Source organism: Aythya marila (assembly GCF_965140915.1).
Source record: "Aythya marila genome assembly, chromosome: 1".
In the NCBI taxonomy this organism is placed as follows: Eukaryota; Metazoa; Chordata; class Aves; order Anseriformes; family Anatidae; genus Aythya; species Aythya marila.
Window position 1 is genome coordinate 66,919,834 of NC_139042.1, and position 14,652 is coordinate 66,934,485.

The 14,652-nt window shown below is 42.8% G+C and overlaps 1 protein-coding gene across 1 annotated transcript; it reads right to left on the reverse strand.

The window, feature by feature from the left end:
• Window positions 1-1,556: 1,556 nt before the first annotated feature.
• Window positions 1,557-13,432, reverse strand: CNOT11 (CCR4-NOT transcription complex subunit 11). The gene is made up of 7 exons (XM_082759000.1): window positions 12,929-13,432; window positions 12,471-12,635; window positions 7,950-8,102; window positions 7,195-7,397; window positions 6,233-6,435; window positions 3,811-3,907; window positions 1,557-1,899 (listed from the first exon to the last, which is right to left on the reverse strand). Exons 1-7 carry the CDS (start codon window positions 13,419-13,421, stop codon window positions 1,702-1,704), a joined length of 1,512 nt encoding a protein of 503 aa, XP_082615126.1. The 5' UTR covers window positions 13,422-13,432; the 3' UTR covers window positions 1,557-1,701.
• Between the last annotated feature and the right edge of the window lie 1,220 nt (window positions 13,433-14,652).

Genomic DNA, 14,652 nt, shown 5'->3' on the forward strand with positions numbered 1-14,652 from the left:
TGTAGAAGCTTGAGGGTTTTCTTTGTCACACTTGTGTAAAGAAAACCCTCATCAACAGATCTGGGACACTCAAAACAAGCACAAACTTTGTGTTGGGTAGCAAGGGGGCATTGTCTTCAGTAGCTCACATCCTTTCTGGATGTTGTAGTGCTTTCTGTGTAACTCCTGTGGAGCTGTGGTGGGTTGAGCTGTGCTGAGCAGCTAAGGGCTGTGGGGCCAACATTCAGTGTGTAAGGCTTTTATTTCTGCTCCTCCTTCATTACTTCATTTAAGGCTCAAGAAGGAAGCTCCAAACAAAGTATAGAGCTTTTAATTTTTTTTGTTTTTTTTTTTAAACCCACTTTTTGAAGAGAGATGAACAGGGAAAAGATGAATATGCCGTAGTTACATTGTATGTCAACGTTAGTAGACATGAAGCAGGCAAGGTGCAAATTCCAAGCACAAGCTGTGTTAACTGCTACTGCTAACAGTGACATAGCACAGGGCTAGGTTTTAGAAGGAATTTATAGAGCAGGAATTTCTAGACTTAGAGCAGATCTAAAATAAATTCTACTTTAGTTGACTTAACACATCATAACTTTGGGAAGTTGTACAAGCCTAATCCTCTAATGCCCAGAGAACACTTCCTCCAGTGCATCTTAAAAAAAGATCATGCTGCAGAAGATGAGATTGAGGGGATTTTATACAAGTCATTGGTACTTATTATCCAAGTAATTTATCAGTTTACCTTACTTACAAAGATGAAGTCAAAAGAAAATCTTGACCTTGCATTATTGATCTTCTGCCTCATAAAAAATTAAGCAGGATCTGCAGACTTAAAACAGCTTTTGTTTATCAAACAGCCTTGTATTAGAATGGCTAACTCTTCAAATTATTTTTCTATTAAAGTTGTGAGTTTAAATAGGAGCAATTATTTAACTGTCAACTTCAGTGGTATTTCAGCCTACTCTCTCCCCTACCCCTAGTCTAACATAGCGTGGTACCGATTACATGCTTACAACTGAAGAGGCTATTTTAATCATTGGTAGCCACAAAGGAAGTGCTTGTGCAACTTTTGAAGTAAGAAGAGTCCTATGACTGAGTTCTATGAAGAAAGAAAGGGGACCATTTTTCCACAGTGGATCATTCTCAAAATCATGCAATAATTGTGGTACTTCAGCTAGTGGTGGTATGAAGCCAGCACTGTGGAAAGAGTCAGTGATGTGGAGGAGGAGAGCATACAGTTTTAAACATTACAGTCAACACTTCATCATCATAAACATTAAAGGTAATCCTTAAGCTTATTCTAAGCATCAAGACTGACTTTCCCTTTCCCCGTGAGATGAGGGAACATCATTAACAGAAGGTGGTTCCAGCTTTTAGGAGGCCTTACAGAGTACAGAAAGAGCCAACATGAATTTAAATTACTTATTTGGATAGCAGTTAACTTCAGTTATCCAAAGCCGTTTGTGAATAGAGGCTCTCTGGGAATAGAGCCTATAGTTCAGGACATGCTCAGGACCTGTAGTCAAAGAAAGCTTAAGGGTAAGGCCTAACATTTCAAGCTCAAGCACACATATCAGAAAAACATTTATTGTTTAAATGCATAAAATGCTATTTATAGTGTATTACATTATTAATCCAGTGATTTTGGTTTAAAATATACAAGTAATTGGTATAGAACACTCATATTCCACCCCTCCCCCCAGTGACCAAGTGGTTTTATTTGGAAGTTTTTGTCTCTGATGGATTTTCCCCAGTGTCTAGTGTCTTCAGCAATCTGAAGAGGCCAGCTGCTTCTCTTATCCGGCTGAACTCAATGCAGAACGCTTGCACTTCAATAAACAAGTCCTGTACATTAATAATCTTGTTTCTGATTAAAGACTGAAGAAAGACGCAAACAAGACGTACCAGGCGGTTCTGAAACAGAAGAGAGGCGGTTTCATAATCCACATAAAAGTTGGCAACCACATTTGTTGGCCCTGAGCAGCACAACCCTCTTAACTGAGGCATTTCAGCAGAACTTCAGCTACAGCAGTAATCTTTTCCCCAAGCTCTGTACATGCACAAATAAGGTACCAGATTGCATTATATATATATATATATATGAAAGTACAGAGCACATGTACACATGTAAATCTACGAATAAAACCCCAAGAGACTTGTCATCACTATGGACACAGTTCTTGCTTAGTCTCATTTTCTACAAGTAACACCGTAAAGAAAAATTAACAAGCTTCAATCTCAAAACTTCCCAGCTTTTTAGAGGAATTAAGCTCTCTCAAATTTCCTACCTACACCAAGGAAATTCAGGAACTGAACAAGTTGTTTCCCTTGCTACAGTCAAAAGGCATCATGTGTTCTCTGCAGCACCAGGACTAGGTACAAGAATAACTTTGGTTAATATGAAACTCAGAACAAGAGTACAACTGCAAGGTGTTGGCTGGTTCCCAAACTCTGAGGATTGTGCTTCGTTTACTTCTGATAGGAGTGTTTTTGAATGGTGCTTCTCAAACAAAACATCTTGTGTTTCAGCTGCTGTGAGACCTCATTAGGTAGTATTAACAAATGTCAGATCTCACATGCCTTGCACGCTCCTTGCTGATCAGTATGTCTTCCTTGACCCTCTTCTTTTTGTTTTGTCCTGTGTGCCAGAAGCACAGCTGCTCTATGATCTCAGCAGTGCCCACCTACTCTGTGAGCATGTTCTCAGCTCTGCTATTTTTCTCCCCTGCTGTTCAGCAAGTCACAGATCAATGCATCCATGCATTTCTGGCCAAGTCCCAAAGCAGAAAACCATCAGCAGCCACCAAAAACTAACAAGTGGTTAGTCAGCATCTGGAAAGGTACTTAGAACAAGACAGAGGGGATTTTCCTGCTGTCCAAAACCACACTGAACCTACATCCTGTTCACTACGTGCAGTTTTGGCCTCTGCAGCTTAAGGATGTAGCAGAGCTAGAGAAGGAAGCCAAAAAGCTTAAGGGAAATCTAAAATGCACAAATGCACAAATCTAAATAGGCTGCAATCCAGTATGGAGAGGAGAAAGCTGAGGGAGGAATTGGTCAGGACTCATAAAGCCTTCCATGAGCTGAACATGGAACTGTCCTTCACCAAAAAAAATATCCAAGAAAACAAGACCTACTTGGTGAAACTCATAAATAATTTTAGGATAGAAGGGAAGCATTTCATACAACATGCAGGTAACAGCTACAAGGAGGGTTAAAGATCCTTGAAGTGGCTACAACTTGCATGCTGGTACTGAGGAATTAAGACTGGCTTGGGAAGAAGAGATTATGGCATTATGAAAGCAGAAAAGAAAAGGGTTTTTAGGGTTTAAAGGAGATCTGAAAGCTACTATGGGTCAGTAATAGAGAAAATTGAAGGGCAAAATTTCCACAGGAGTTTTGTAACATCACCTCAAAGCATGGAACTGGTGGAGACACTTGTGGAGCGAAAAAAGCTCAAAACTAAGTAGAAAACAAACATCTCATGCTAGAAGTAAAGAGAAGTCACACTGAATGACAGATAAGTTTTCACACTTAGGCACCTGAGTCATAAAACTGTAGTTTTGCTAGGGAGAAGTGTATGATATCTACAGCAAAACAAAACAGTAGTTACCTGTGGAGTCTTGTAGAAAGGTGAAACAGTAATTGTTAAACACTAAGGAACTGCGTAGTGCATTAAGGAAAAAAAAAAAAAAAGTACCTCTGAAATAAATTATTCTGTCTTACTGCTGCTTTAATGCTATCACCCTGATAAAGTCTCAGCACATGTTACACAGAGCAAGACACTGGACCCTTTTTCCTGACCAGTTGAGCAGAGTACTCACCTGCATGTATTTGTCTTTAATCTGTTCGCAGGTAGAGATACAGTTGGAGATATAAAGATGAATAAACTCAGGAGGGAGATCAACTGCAGTAGTAAGCCTGTTCAAATTAAAAATATCCAATAGTTTATGTAGCCAGAAATATTATGATTCTGTTGCAGAGCAGATAAGTTAGACCAGTGATACTAGTTTATTCCTGATCATGTCACACAGAGCTGATTTCTAAAAACCTTCACAGACATAATTCTAAACATTTAGATTTCTTAGGGGTCAAAACCTTTTTATTTTAAACCCAACATAGTACAGAAGCTAAATTAGATCTGGTTCTTAGTGTGTTTGACATACCTACAAAGACATGTTACGCAAACGAGTCTATGATGTAACTTCAAATTTAAGAGGAAGGCCTTAAGCTGTCTGAATGCCAGGATTCTTCTGCAATACGATTTGGTTTATCCATATCTGAACTCCAGAGAGTGAATCTGGATGCTGAGCTCCTTCCTGAAGTACACAACCCATGTGACTTTTGTGTGTGTCAAAAGATGTGTTTCATTAGTTCTTTCAGATCCAGATTGTAGTCCTAAAAGCTGAAACAGCTTGAGTATCTGGAGCTCAAATACAGAAGACCCTGACTAGATGAATGAGATTCACGATGCATGATGATCTCAGAAGCTTCTTACTGCAGAACAATTGGAGAACTACTGCATCAAAGAATGGTATTCATCTATTTTAAGGGTTAACAGAAAGGACACCTATTGCTGTTTGACAGTGCTGACTGCTGTATCTGAGATACCACTGATACTTTTTTTGAAGTACTACAGCTCATAAGTTACAATGATATATAGTAAAACTGTCATAAAATTACAACAGAATTAGACCAAAACTCTAACCAGTCCCATCTCAAGCAGTAAAAGGCCTGGCAACAGGGAAATTTTAGACATTTGTTCCAAATTTTTGTCTTCTTTCACTTAAAAATCAGTACCTCTAGTAGTCATTTTGCAGTTTGAGAGATTTTTCCTATGGTAGTTCCGCTCTGGGAAAACCAGCATGCCTGACTGGTGGTTCAGCTACCCCAGACAAGAGCAAGAACGCTTTTCTTACCACCCTTTCTCCCTGTTGCAACCCCTACCCATTCAGGGTAGTAACCGCTTAAGTCTGCACCACTGGGGAGGTGTGTGTCTTCCTGTTGTCAAATATTTGAGGTACGATTCAGCTCTGCTGCAAAGGGACCGCGGAACAAGGCTGATTTGGCAGTTCGCATTCAGTAATTGCCAAGAAATGGAAGGAAGTAGGAACGATGTTCTCTGGCAGTTTGTGGGATTAGATGTCTGAGAAGTTCCCCTGTTTAAAGTGCCAGCATTCATTAAGAAAATGAGGTATATCTATGTGCAGAAGTTATTTCCAACGAAGAGAGGGCAAGAGCATAAAGCAGGATGGCTATTTAACAATGCCACCTTTTGTTCACTTAATCTGCATCAAGAACACAAGTTCTTTTTAAGCACATGCCTCCTTTAAATACTGTTTGGAATTGAACATATCAAACAGTGTAGTAAAATTACTTTCTAATAATTACCACCTCCAGTTGAAGCTACCTACACTGCAATATTTATTTCCCCATTCATCTCCATGTAGAAACACTTTGCTAAGATCAAGAGTAACACTGCCTTTTTTTTTTTTCTTTTGAATAAGTCTCTCCATTCTTGGAGCAGGGGCTGAAAAATTAAACTAGAATAGCATCTGTGCAAGAAACGTGCTGTAAAATACAGTATGTTAATATATAACTGATATAAAATTTAATATGCATCTCCAACATCTAATTTATTCTTTCTGCTGGGAAGTAGCATTTTTTTCCTATTAAATTGCAGTTTTGATGATGCTAACAGGAAATGGTATTAGAGTAATATTCTCAAACAGCACCACAGTAAAAAAGGAACTTGGAAATTGGCAGCTTTCTCTGCACTGAGGATGTTCGAGAGGTTCAGTTCTTTATGACTAACCCAAAGCTACCTACAAATTGAAGCTGTGTTCTTCTTTTTTATCTAAAGACAAAATACAAGTATAGCTTTTATGAAAGAAACAGATTTAGAAAAGCCAGAAGTTGCAGAAAGCTACAACTCCACAGCACTGCCTTCCTCTGCAGGAATAGTTAGAGCGCACTAACTCTTACTATCTTTAAAAAGTAAGAGCATTAAAAAGGTGAGACAACACAGAAATTGAAAAGGAAATGATGCTGATGCTCATTTCTTTCACTTAACTCTAATCTAACTGATTCCTGTTCATTTCTGTTATTTATGTTTCTTCTGGTAGTGCTTGGAATGCATCCACCTACAGCCCTGCCGCCAGCCCCACAGTCACTTAAGAACTGTTCAGCAGATTGTCTTTATTTGATAAGTTTCCTGAAGCACATTAGATTTGAGGGAGTACTTACCGATTTACAACTTCCATTGAATGTAAGGACATGTCCATATTGACCAACACAGAAAAATACTCTGTTATCTGACTAGACTGCATCAGTTTGAGCAGCATTTCTATAGCTACTAAAGGATTGTTTTCAACGAGGTCTGGCAATTTGGCAGGAGTAAGACCAATATGGTAAACGAGCTTGGGGTCCTTTTCCAGTTCTCCAAGGAGCTATAAAGAAAAAAAAACAAAAACACAACAACTCTGAATTGTTTTTTCTTCTTAACTATTCACACTGCTGCTTGAAGTAACAGCTCTAATATACGTAAACTACAGAACTATAAACCTTTAGGCATCTCTACTGAAATACACTGCAGGTGTATTTCCTTAACACTTCTATTTAAAGACAACAGTGCCAACAAAGCCTTCACTAAGGCTTTAATAGTCTTTGATCAGTGGGTGGCAAGGAAGGTAGGGGTAAAAAAAAATAAATTCATCCTTCTTTAGTTTTCTGTCCAGCAGAAGAAATCTCAATTTCAAGTTTATTGTTGTCAGAACATCAGAAAGAACTCTGTAAATAAAGCATATTTTGTAGCGCTGCATAATGAATATAAGAACAGCCCACTGAAATAAAGGGAATAATACTAGTAAATTGAGCAAAGATTCAGTGTTAGCATTTCTGAACTCATTTCTCACTGAAAGCTTCCACAGAAGCAGAAACAACTTTGTTATCAAAAGACTTCCAATGCAGAAAAATATTGGTACCACTGATCAGCTTAGCTACATCCAGCCAATGCTATGAAGTTTAAAGATTCCTCTCATTCGTACAAACCCAAGTCAAAACTCTTGGGTTTTGACAATTAAAAGCACTGAATCAGAACACAGATCTAAATTAGAAAATGTGGATCACTTTTTAATTAAAAACACATAAATCTAACAAATAACTTGTTAGAAAAATTAATTTAAACAGATTAATTGCATGATACTTACCTGCGTCTGTTGTGGGGAAGTTAAGGGACTTTTGAAAGCTTTTGCCATGATTCTTTTTATCTCAACTCCAGTGCTGTTTTTCACACACATTGATTTATCCCACTGAATTGTGTGATCTGGTTCTATTGGATTTAACCAAGCCAATTCATCCTCACATATATGGAGTGGAGGCGGCGGTCGAATAAACTCTGGTCGAAAGTGACCTAAAAAGGCAACAATGTAAAACGTTTTTTTAAACTTCAGGTATTCAGTTTTATTTCAGTACAAGAAAGCCCCCAAAGGCCACATTTCTTTAAGCTGTAACACTGGGAAGAGCATTGTGATCTTCCTGACAAACATTTATTCCTCATTTTTAGAGATGCTGTTACATCAGTGGTTTTCCTCTTGGATCAGATCACTAAATTACTGCTTTTGCCATCAAGGCATGGTCTTTTTCCCTTCCCCACTAACTGCTTCCTGGAGCAGGAATGCAGATCTTAGTGTAGGGCACTAAGAGCTGAGGGGCATCAGAGCCAGTTTTTTAGCCAACACAGGAAACAGCTTGAAGACACACTCCAGATTTTGAAAAACCTGGAAATATGAACGTCATGGAGTGATCTGAAAATAGTTTGATGCAGTTCTGTGCTATTTCATTCATCTTCATCCCCATTTTATACTTGGAAAATACTTTTGAATCATACTACGTTTCATCTGGAGAAGCATAAGGACACAGCACGTCATGAGTTACAACCACAAAGATGTGAAAATGCGCATACTTTCTATAGGAGGCTTTGGCCCACTCACTAAGGCTTCAGTGATCTGGGAGGCAACAGAGCTGTCGAAACCGGAGTTGGAAGAATCTGGGTCAGGATCGCTGAGGATGCTGGGGAAGCTGGCCTTGCTCTGCGTTGGCAACTCGGACTGGCGTTCTGGAAGAAGGTCAGGCCACAATATTAAAGCATAAAATTGAAATGGAGATGCCTGGAATACTAAAAGTAGTCTGAAACAATCAGCTTTAGAGCAGAGCTAGCTTAAAAGTAAGAGGGAACAACATGAAGTTCAACACTGGTACTCAGAATGCCAATCTGACAGGAGAGGGACAGAAGCATGCAGCAGTGATAAAGATGAAATAGAAATGAACGTGAAATGTAGTCTTGACTTCAGAAAGGTAAGTTACTGATGTAATCTGCTTTTAAAAGCTAATGAGTGGATTCACGTGATACTCCTGAAAGAGTTCAGATAACATATCTAGTTTTGCCATCACTTCTCAGAGCTGGGAAGTGAAAAGATCTGCAGAGCTACATTTACACGCTGCAGTGATAAGGGGCACACTAGAACTGAAGTCAGCTATTCAGATTTAGCCAACACATCTCACTGGCATCACATAAGCTACTTTTGCATTTGCTGTCAAGTTGCAGCAAGTGCTCAAAAAAGATGGAGTTCAATTGATGCAGGATTCTACACAAACAGGAATTACAAAGCAATCCTGTGAAAGGGTCTGTTTAAAGCCCAAATTGCAGAACTTAAGCAACTTATAGAAAAATTTACCAAAAACATGAAAAAAATTGCCTAAGAGAAACTAGGGGGCTCAATACTTGAACTGCCAGATTTTAGGTGTTCTTCTGGCACAGCCTATCACTCTTCTGCATCCAAAAGCTTAAAAGCTTACCTTCTGTATTCTCTGTATTTCCGAGAAACCATGTTTTCTAACACTTTAGCAAAAATAATACACACAAAGGAAGCCAACAACTCCACTACACAATTCCACCTTGCGTTCCTTCCCTCTCACCCTCCATAGAGGATATTAAACAGCAGATTAACCCTCAAGTAATTGGAAGTCCAAAATCGCTGGTCCCACATGAAATTAGACACTGCTTCTTATCCTAACTGAGCACAGTGCTGACAGATTCTGCACAGGGTCCTTATCTATTTCAAGCAAAGTGTGCTTGCTTCTTCTCGTGCAGCCACAAGACCCTTCACAGCTTCCCACCCACATGAGCTCTACTTCATGTGACTGTGACCAAATCCTTGAGAAATGTTTGAAGTGAAATTCCTGCGAGTGTCAGAGTGATCATCAAAAGAAAGCATCACCTATTGCTAGTTTCTTTCAGGGCTTTCTGTCCTATTTTATCAAGTTATTTCAGACCATGCAAACATTTCAATATATGCTCACTGAAGTAGCAAAGCACGGTATGTTTTTCTGTTAAATCCAGCTAGCATGCTTTTCACCTGTTTTCAAACAAACATTTTTGAAGTAAAAATGAACTGGTCTATAAAATACATCTACTTTATAAATTGTTTCAAATTCCAGCTTTCATTCAGCCACCAAACAGATTAGTTGATTCAACAAATCAAATTCTCTGGAAGAAAAAAAAAAAAAAAAAAGCTTATTGTGTGCCTTTTTTGTCTTTTATAATCTAGAACTTAAATATATCAGGCAATAAAAATCACTGATTTGTTTGTATCCCCATAATCTTAAACCACTAATGATGCTTAATTAGAAAACCAAAAGTTTAAGACACCCTCCTTTAATTCACAGGTGTTAGAAGCCTCTATGAGCCCTTTATATACATCTAAGTTTAAAAGTCTAGCCCTCACTGCTTCACAAATTAGTTTCAGGTAAGCAAAAGCATGACCTGAGATCAGTAAATTGGAACATGCTTATTTAACGGGAACAAATCCAGCAACTTGAACTAATACATCAAATTAAAAACAAACCAAAACCAACCACAACCTAATCTGAATACAGTCACATAGGTTCCTATATGGAGGTGTCATGTCTCGTCTACCCTTCCCCCCCCTTTTTTTCCCCTATTTAAACAAGTAACAACAAACTGTCTGATTCTCAACAGAAAGCCCTACGGTGTGTTACAAACCCAACTTTCAGTACAGGATAATTACCCTTCTGTCAAATAAGGGTTAGCAAACAAACACTCCTGAGCACTTCCCCAAAGTGGCTTTCTACTAGCTGCAGGGATGTCACTTTTGATACAGTAACACACTAGATGAACAAAATCAAGTTACAGACACAAAGCCTGAGTGAACACCCTGCAAACCAGAGGGAGAATAGAACAAAGCAAGTTTTAAAGCTGATTCCCAAGGTGCTCTATGCCAACACTTTACGTTCAACAGAAAAAAATAAATCATAATACAGCTCCAAGCAAAGTTGTCACAATTAAATTCAGAAAACAAGCCAAGTGCTTTTTCCCCCCCATGCTTTACAAAAAAGAAAAAGAAAAAAGATAAATACACTCTTTGAAAAATGTTTATGCTTTCTAAATAATTTGATTTGGCAACTATATTCTAAAGCAGCTCAAATTCATCCAGTTCTAACCAGCCCAAAATTCATCTCAGGGCCACAATTTTGAGGTGCTACCACAACTTACAGCTGTTAAGTTTGATGAAATGCATGGGAAAACAACACAAATACTCCACTCTAAACATTGTATCTAAGCATCTATCATAATACATGTTTACACACTGTAAACAGCATCACTTCATCCTGCATTATTAGGAGACATGCGCCGAAGACTTCCGAAAACTTTACAGACTTTCTGAAGCATTACAGATAGACAGACAGGAAACGTCACAATTATTAAAAGAAAAGGAAAAAAAAAGCTGTCCTCTAAGAAAGTGACTAGAAAGCAGGCATTTCTTCTAGGGAGCTAGAAGTCTGAGAAACACAGATTTCATTTTTTTCAGATGCAGTTTGTTTTGTTACACAACTCCTGCAATGGCTCATAAACAGTTAGTGATGCATGCTGTTTACTGAGTATGTAAATAATGATACAAGCACATCTCACAGGGCTCGATTTTGCAAAGCATCATTAATGGCTCTGTACTGTACTTAAAGCCATCAGTGTATGGTATTTAAAGAAAAAGGAAAGAATAAAATGTATGCCCTAAAGCAACCATCCCTACAGATACAGTTTTGAGGTTCTCTGCATGTTTTAGCTTTAATATGACAAAATGCAACCAGAGAATCAAGAACAAAAAAAAAAAAAAAAAAAACAACAAACAAAAACAGATGAAAAACATCCAGGTTTTGTTCAGGCATGATGTATGCCTTATGTTGAAGTCACAAGTAATCTGAAATTTCAAGACTCTGAATGGACAGAAATGTCCTTGAAAACACAGCCAGGATGAACAGAAGAACCAGAAGGGTTTGTTTTCCCTCTTGACAGTATGCTAGGGTACTCAATTTCCATTTTCAAAAGATCCTGCAGTCTAGAAATATCAGCTGAGGAGGACACTACAGATCTGTACACTGTGAAGATGGGACAGTGTGTCTGAGCATAAAAAAAAAAAAAATCAGTGACAAATTCTACGTAAAAATGACAAGACCAAGATACAAGTGCCTGGCAGAAAAGCCTGACCTCAGAGGGGCAAGCCACAGGGTTCACGAACAGAAGTGGGTTGGCCAGTTTTGAAGTAGTTCCATTTGCACATGCCTAGGAATCCCCCTCCTTCTGAACTGACTTGTCCCTGACAATATTTTCTGTTTTAGAGTGGCCCGAGATGTGACTCCCCAGTCAACACAATCAGAACAATCATGTTCCTGGTCCTTTTCTTCTTCTGTCAAAGGATAAGCATCACATCGTGCTACCTTGTCACTTAGGAAAGGGTCTCTTTGTCAGGGAGTGTAGTGATAAGACAAAGGGTAATGGTTTAAAATTAAAACAAGGCAGATTAGGTGTTAGGAAGAAACTCTTCACCCAGAGGGTGGTGAGGCCCTCGCACAGGCTGCCCAGAGAAGCTGTGGGTGCCCCATCCCTGGAGGTGCTCAAGGCCAGGCTGGATGGGGCCTTGGGCAACCTGGTCTGATGGGAGGTGTCCCTGCCCATGGCAGGGGGTTGAAACTGGGTGGGCTTTAAAGTCTCTTCTAACCCAAACCATTCTGTGATTCTGTGATAAAAGCAGACCACTTACCACTCCTGAGCTAACACTGTAAGATCTAAGTTAATTTTAGAACAGCAAAGATGCAATTGCAGTAGCCAGTTTCATACCAAAAGTACTACATAGGAGAAAAGGGAAAAAATACACCAAAACCTAAACTAATTTTAGATGAAAGTCTTCCAAAACTTGCATATTTTTCTCATTTTAAGGCAGTGACATATGTGCCTAAAAAGCAGCTTGCTAAGTACAATAAGATAGCTAAGACATAATTGGTACTTGAAAACTCTAGAGCTTAGTCCAGCTTTTTCCCTATTTAGGATAGATAAGTGCTTTCTCAAGTAACTCAAAGCCAAATGACAGTTCACACTTCCATTCACAGCTGAACCGCAGCTCTTTCTTACCTGCTAACGCCAGCTGAAGGCCGCTTATATCCACCGACTGGGCCATGTTTCCTACATCCATGGACGCGATCTGTCGAGGAGTCTTCTTGAACAGCTCTCTAGGGGGGGCCAACATCAGCTGAGAGAGAAAGAATTTCTCTGGGGGAGTTATGGGAGGTAAGAAGCCTGTGGAGACAGAAGGAAGAAACAACTCCGTGATTTTTAAGGCAGCAAGAGACCCCCAAGATCACCTGGTCCAACCACCCCTCTGCCACCACTGTCACCCACTAACCCATGTCTCCAAGCACCAGGCCCAACCTCTCCTTGCACACCCCCAGGGCCGGTGACTCCACCACCTCCCTGGGCAACCCGTCCCAGTGCCTGACTGCTCCTTCTGAGCAGCAACGTCCCCTGGGTTCCCAGTGTCACGGCCCTGAACCCCCCCCCGACACACACACACACTCCGGGTCGGCTCTCACCGGAGAGCGGCGTCCGCTCCGCCTCATCCCCGCCGCGCTCGGGCGCGGGGTTGAGCAGGTGGGCGAAGACGGCGGCGAAGGGGTTGGCGGCCAGCGGCTCGGTGCGGTACATCTCCCAGAGCAGGTAGAGGGCGGTGAGGCGCTGCGCGGGGCTGGGCAGCAGGTCGGGCTGCTGCAGCAGCAGGACGAGGACGGAGCCCAGGCGGAAGTGCTCGGCCTTGCCGAAGTAGTGGTGGAAGGCGCTCGACAGGCCCTCGAACGTGCTGCCGCCCGCCTCCTCCGACACGATGCTCAGCAGGCTCGACAGCTCCTTGGGCGACAGGCTCATCCTGCCGGACACCGCCGGCGGCGCCGCCACCCCCCCACCGCTGCTGCTGCTTCCTCCTCCTCCTCCTCCACCTCCTCCTCCTCCTCCTCCGCCAGCAGCAGCCGCCGCCGCCGCCGCCGCCGCCTCGCCGGCCGCCTCCGCCGGGCTGCCCCCGCCCCCGGGCATCCGCCTCACGGAGCCCGGCCCGGCCCCGGCCCCGCCGCCAGGCCGCGGCGCCCGCTGCGCGCTTTACGGCGCGGCCGCGACTGAGCGAAACGGGGCGGGGGCACGGGGACCGGGACGGGGGAGCGGGAGCGGATTGGTCCGAGCGGCGCGGCGGCGGAACGGGATTGGCTGGTGGGTGCCTTGGGGGGCGGGGCCTCCGCGGCCGTTAGGGGCGTTAGGGCCGGTAGGGGGAGCCCGGCGGGGTGCGCGCGCGCGCGCGCGGTGGCTGCCGTTGGCCCCGCCCCGAGCGGCTGAGGGGAGGGAATGGAGGGGGGGTGCGCCTCGCCTCGCCTGATGTGGGACATGGGGGCTTGTGCTGCCGTGGGGTGTCCTGTCACGGCTCTTTGGGCAAACAACTGGTACACCTCTAGTGACATCCCCTCATATCTGGTGGTTTCTGAGAGAAAATAAGCTCCTCGATAAGCTTCCACCTCAAGTGTATCACAAGCACACAGTATCCCGAGCTGTGAGGGACCCGCAAGGGACGCTGAGCCCAACCACACAGTGCCACCCAAAAACCAGCCCCTGTGTCTAAAAGCACTGCACAAATGCTCCTTGAACTCCCTCAGGCTCAGTGCTGTGCCCACTGCCCTGGGCAGCCTGTCCCAGTGCCCGACCCCCCTCTGGGTGCAGACCCTTTCCCTAACCCCCAGCCTGACCCTGCCCTGTCCCAGCTCCATGCCATCCCCTCGGGTCCCATTCCCGCACCAGCACCCACACGGGAGCAAAGGCAGCTCCAGGCACACACTGCCCAGCGAGCCAGCATGTCCCCGGATTAGGATTGAGCCAAGAAGCTCAGCCAGCAGCCCTGCAACCTTCCCTTGCCTCCGGTGCTAAGAGCAGGAGGTGTCGTTCTCCTCCTTGCCCTGCCCACGGGGCATCCTGGAGGTAGTGTTCATCTGTTTCTTTCATGATCTGATTTAACTGAGATCCAACCGCTTTGCTGGTGGGGTTCTTGGCAGAGCTGAAGGAAGACGAGCTGCAGCAGTGTGTGCCTGGAAGCAGGGGACAGAGGAACATCCCTTTGAAGTGCAGTGCTTGGCTTTACCAGCCTGACTTGTGGAAGTGCATCTTGAGAGACAGCAGCTCAGAGATGCGCTGTGAGGCATAGCGTGAAGTGCTGAGGGCATGGCCTGGAGGAAGAGCTTTCTGTGGTGCACACTGAGAGGAGAAGGGCTTGGCAGGTCCTGAG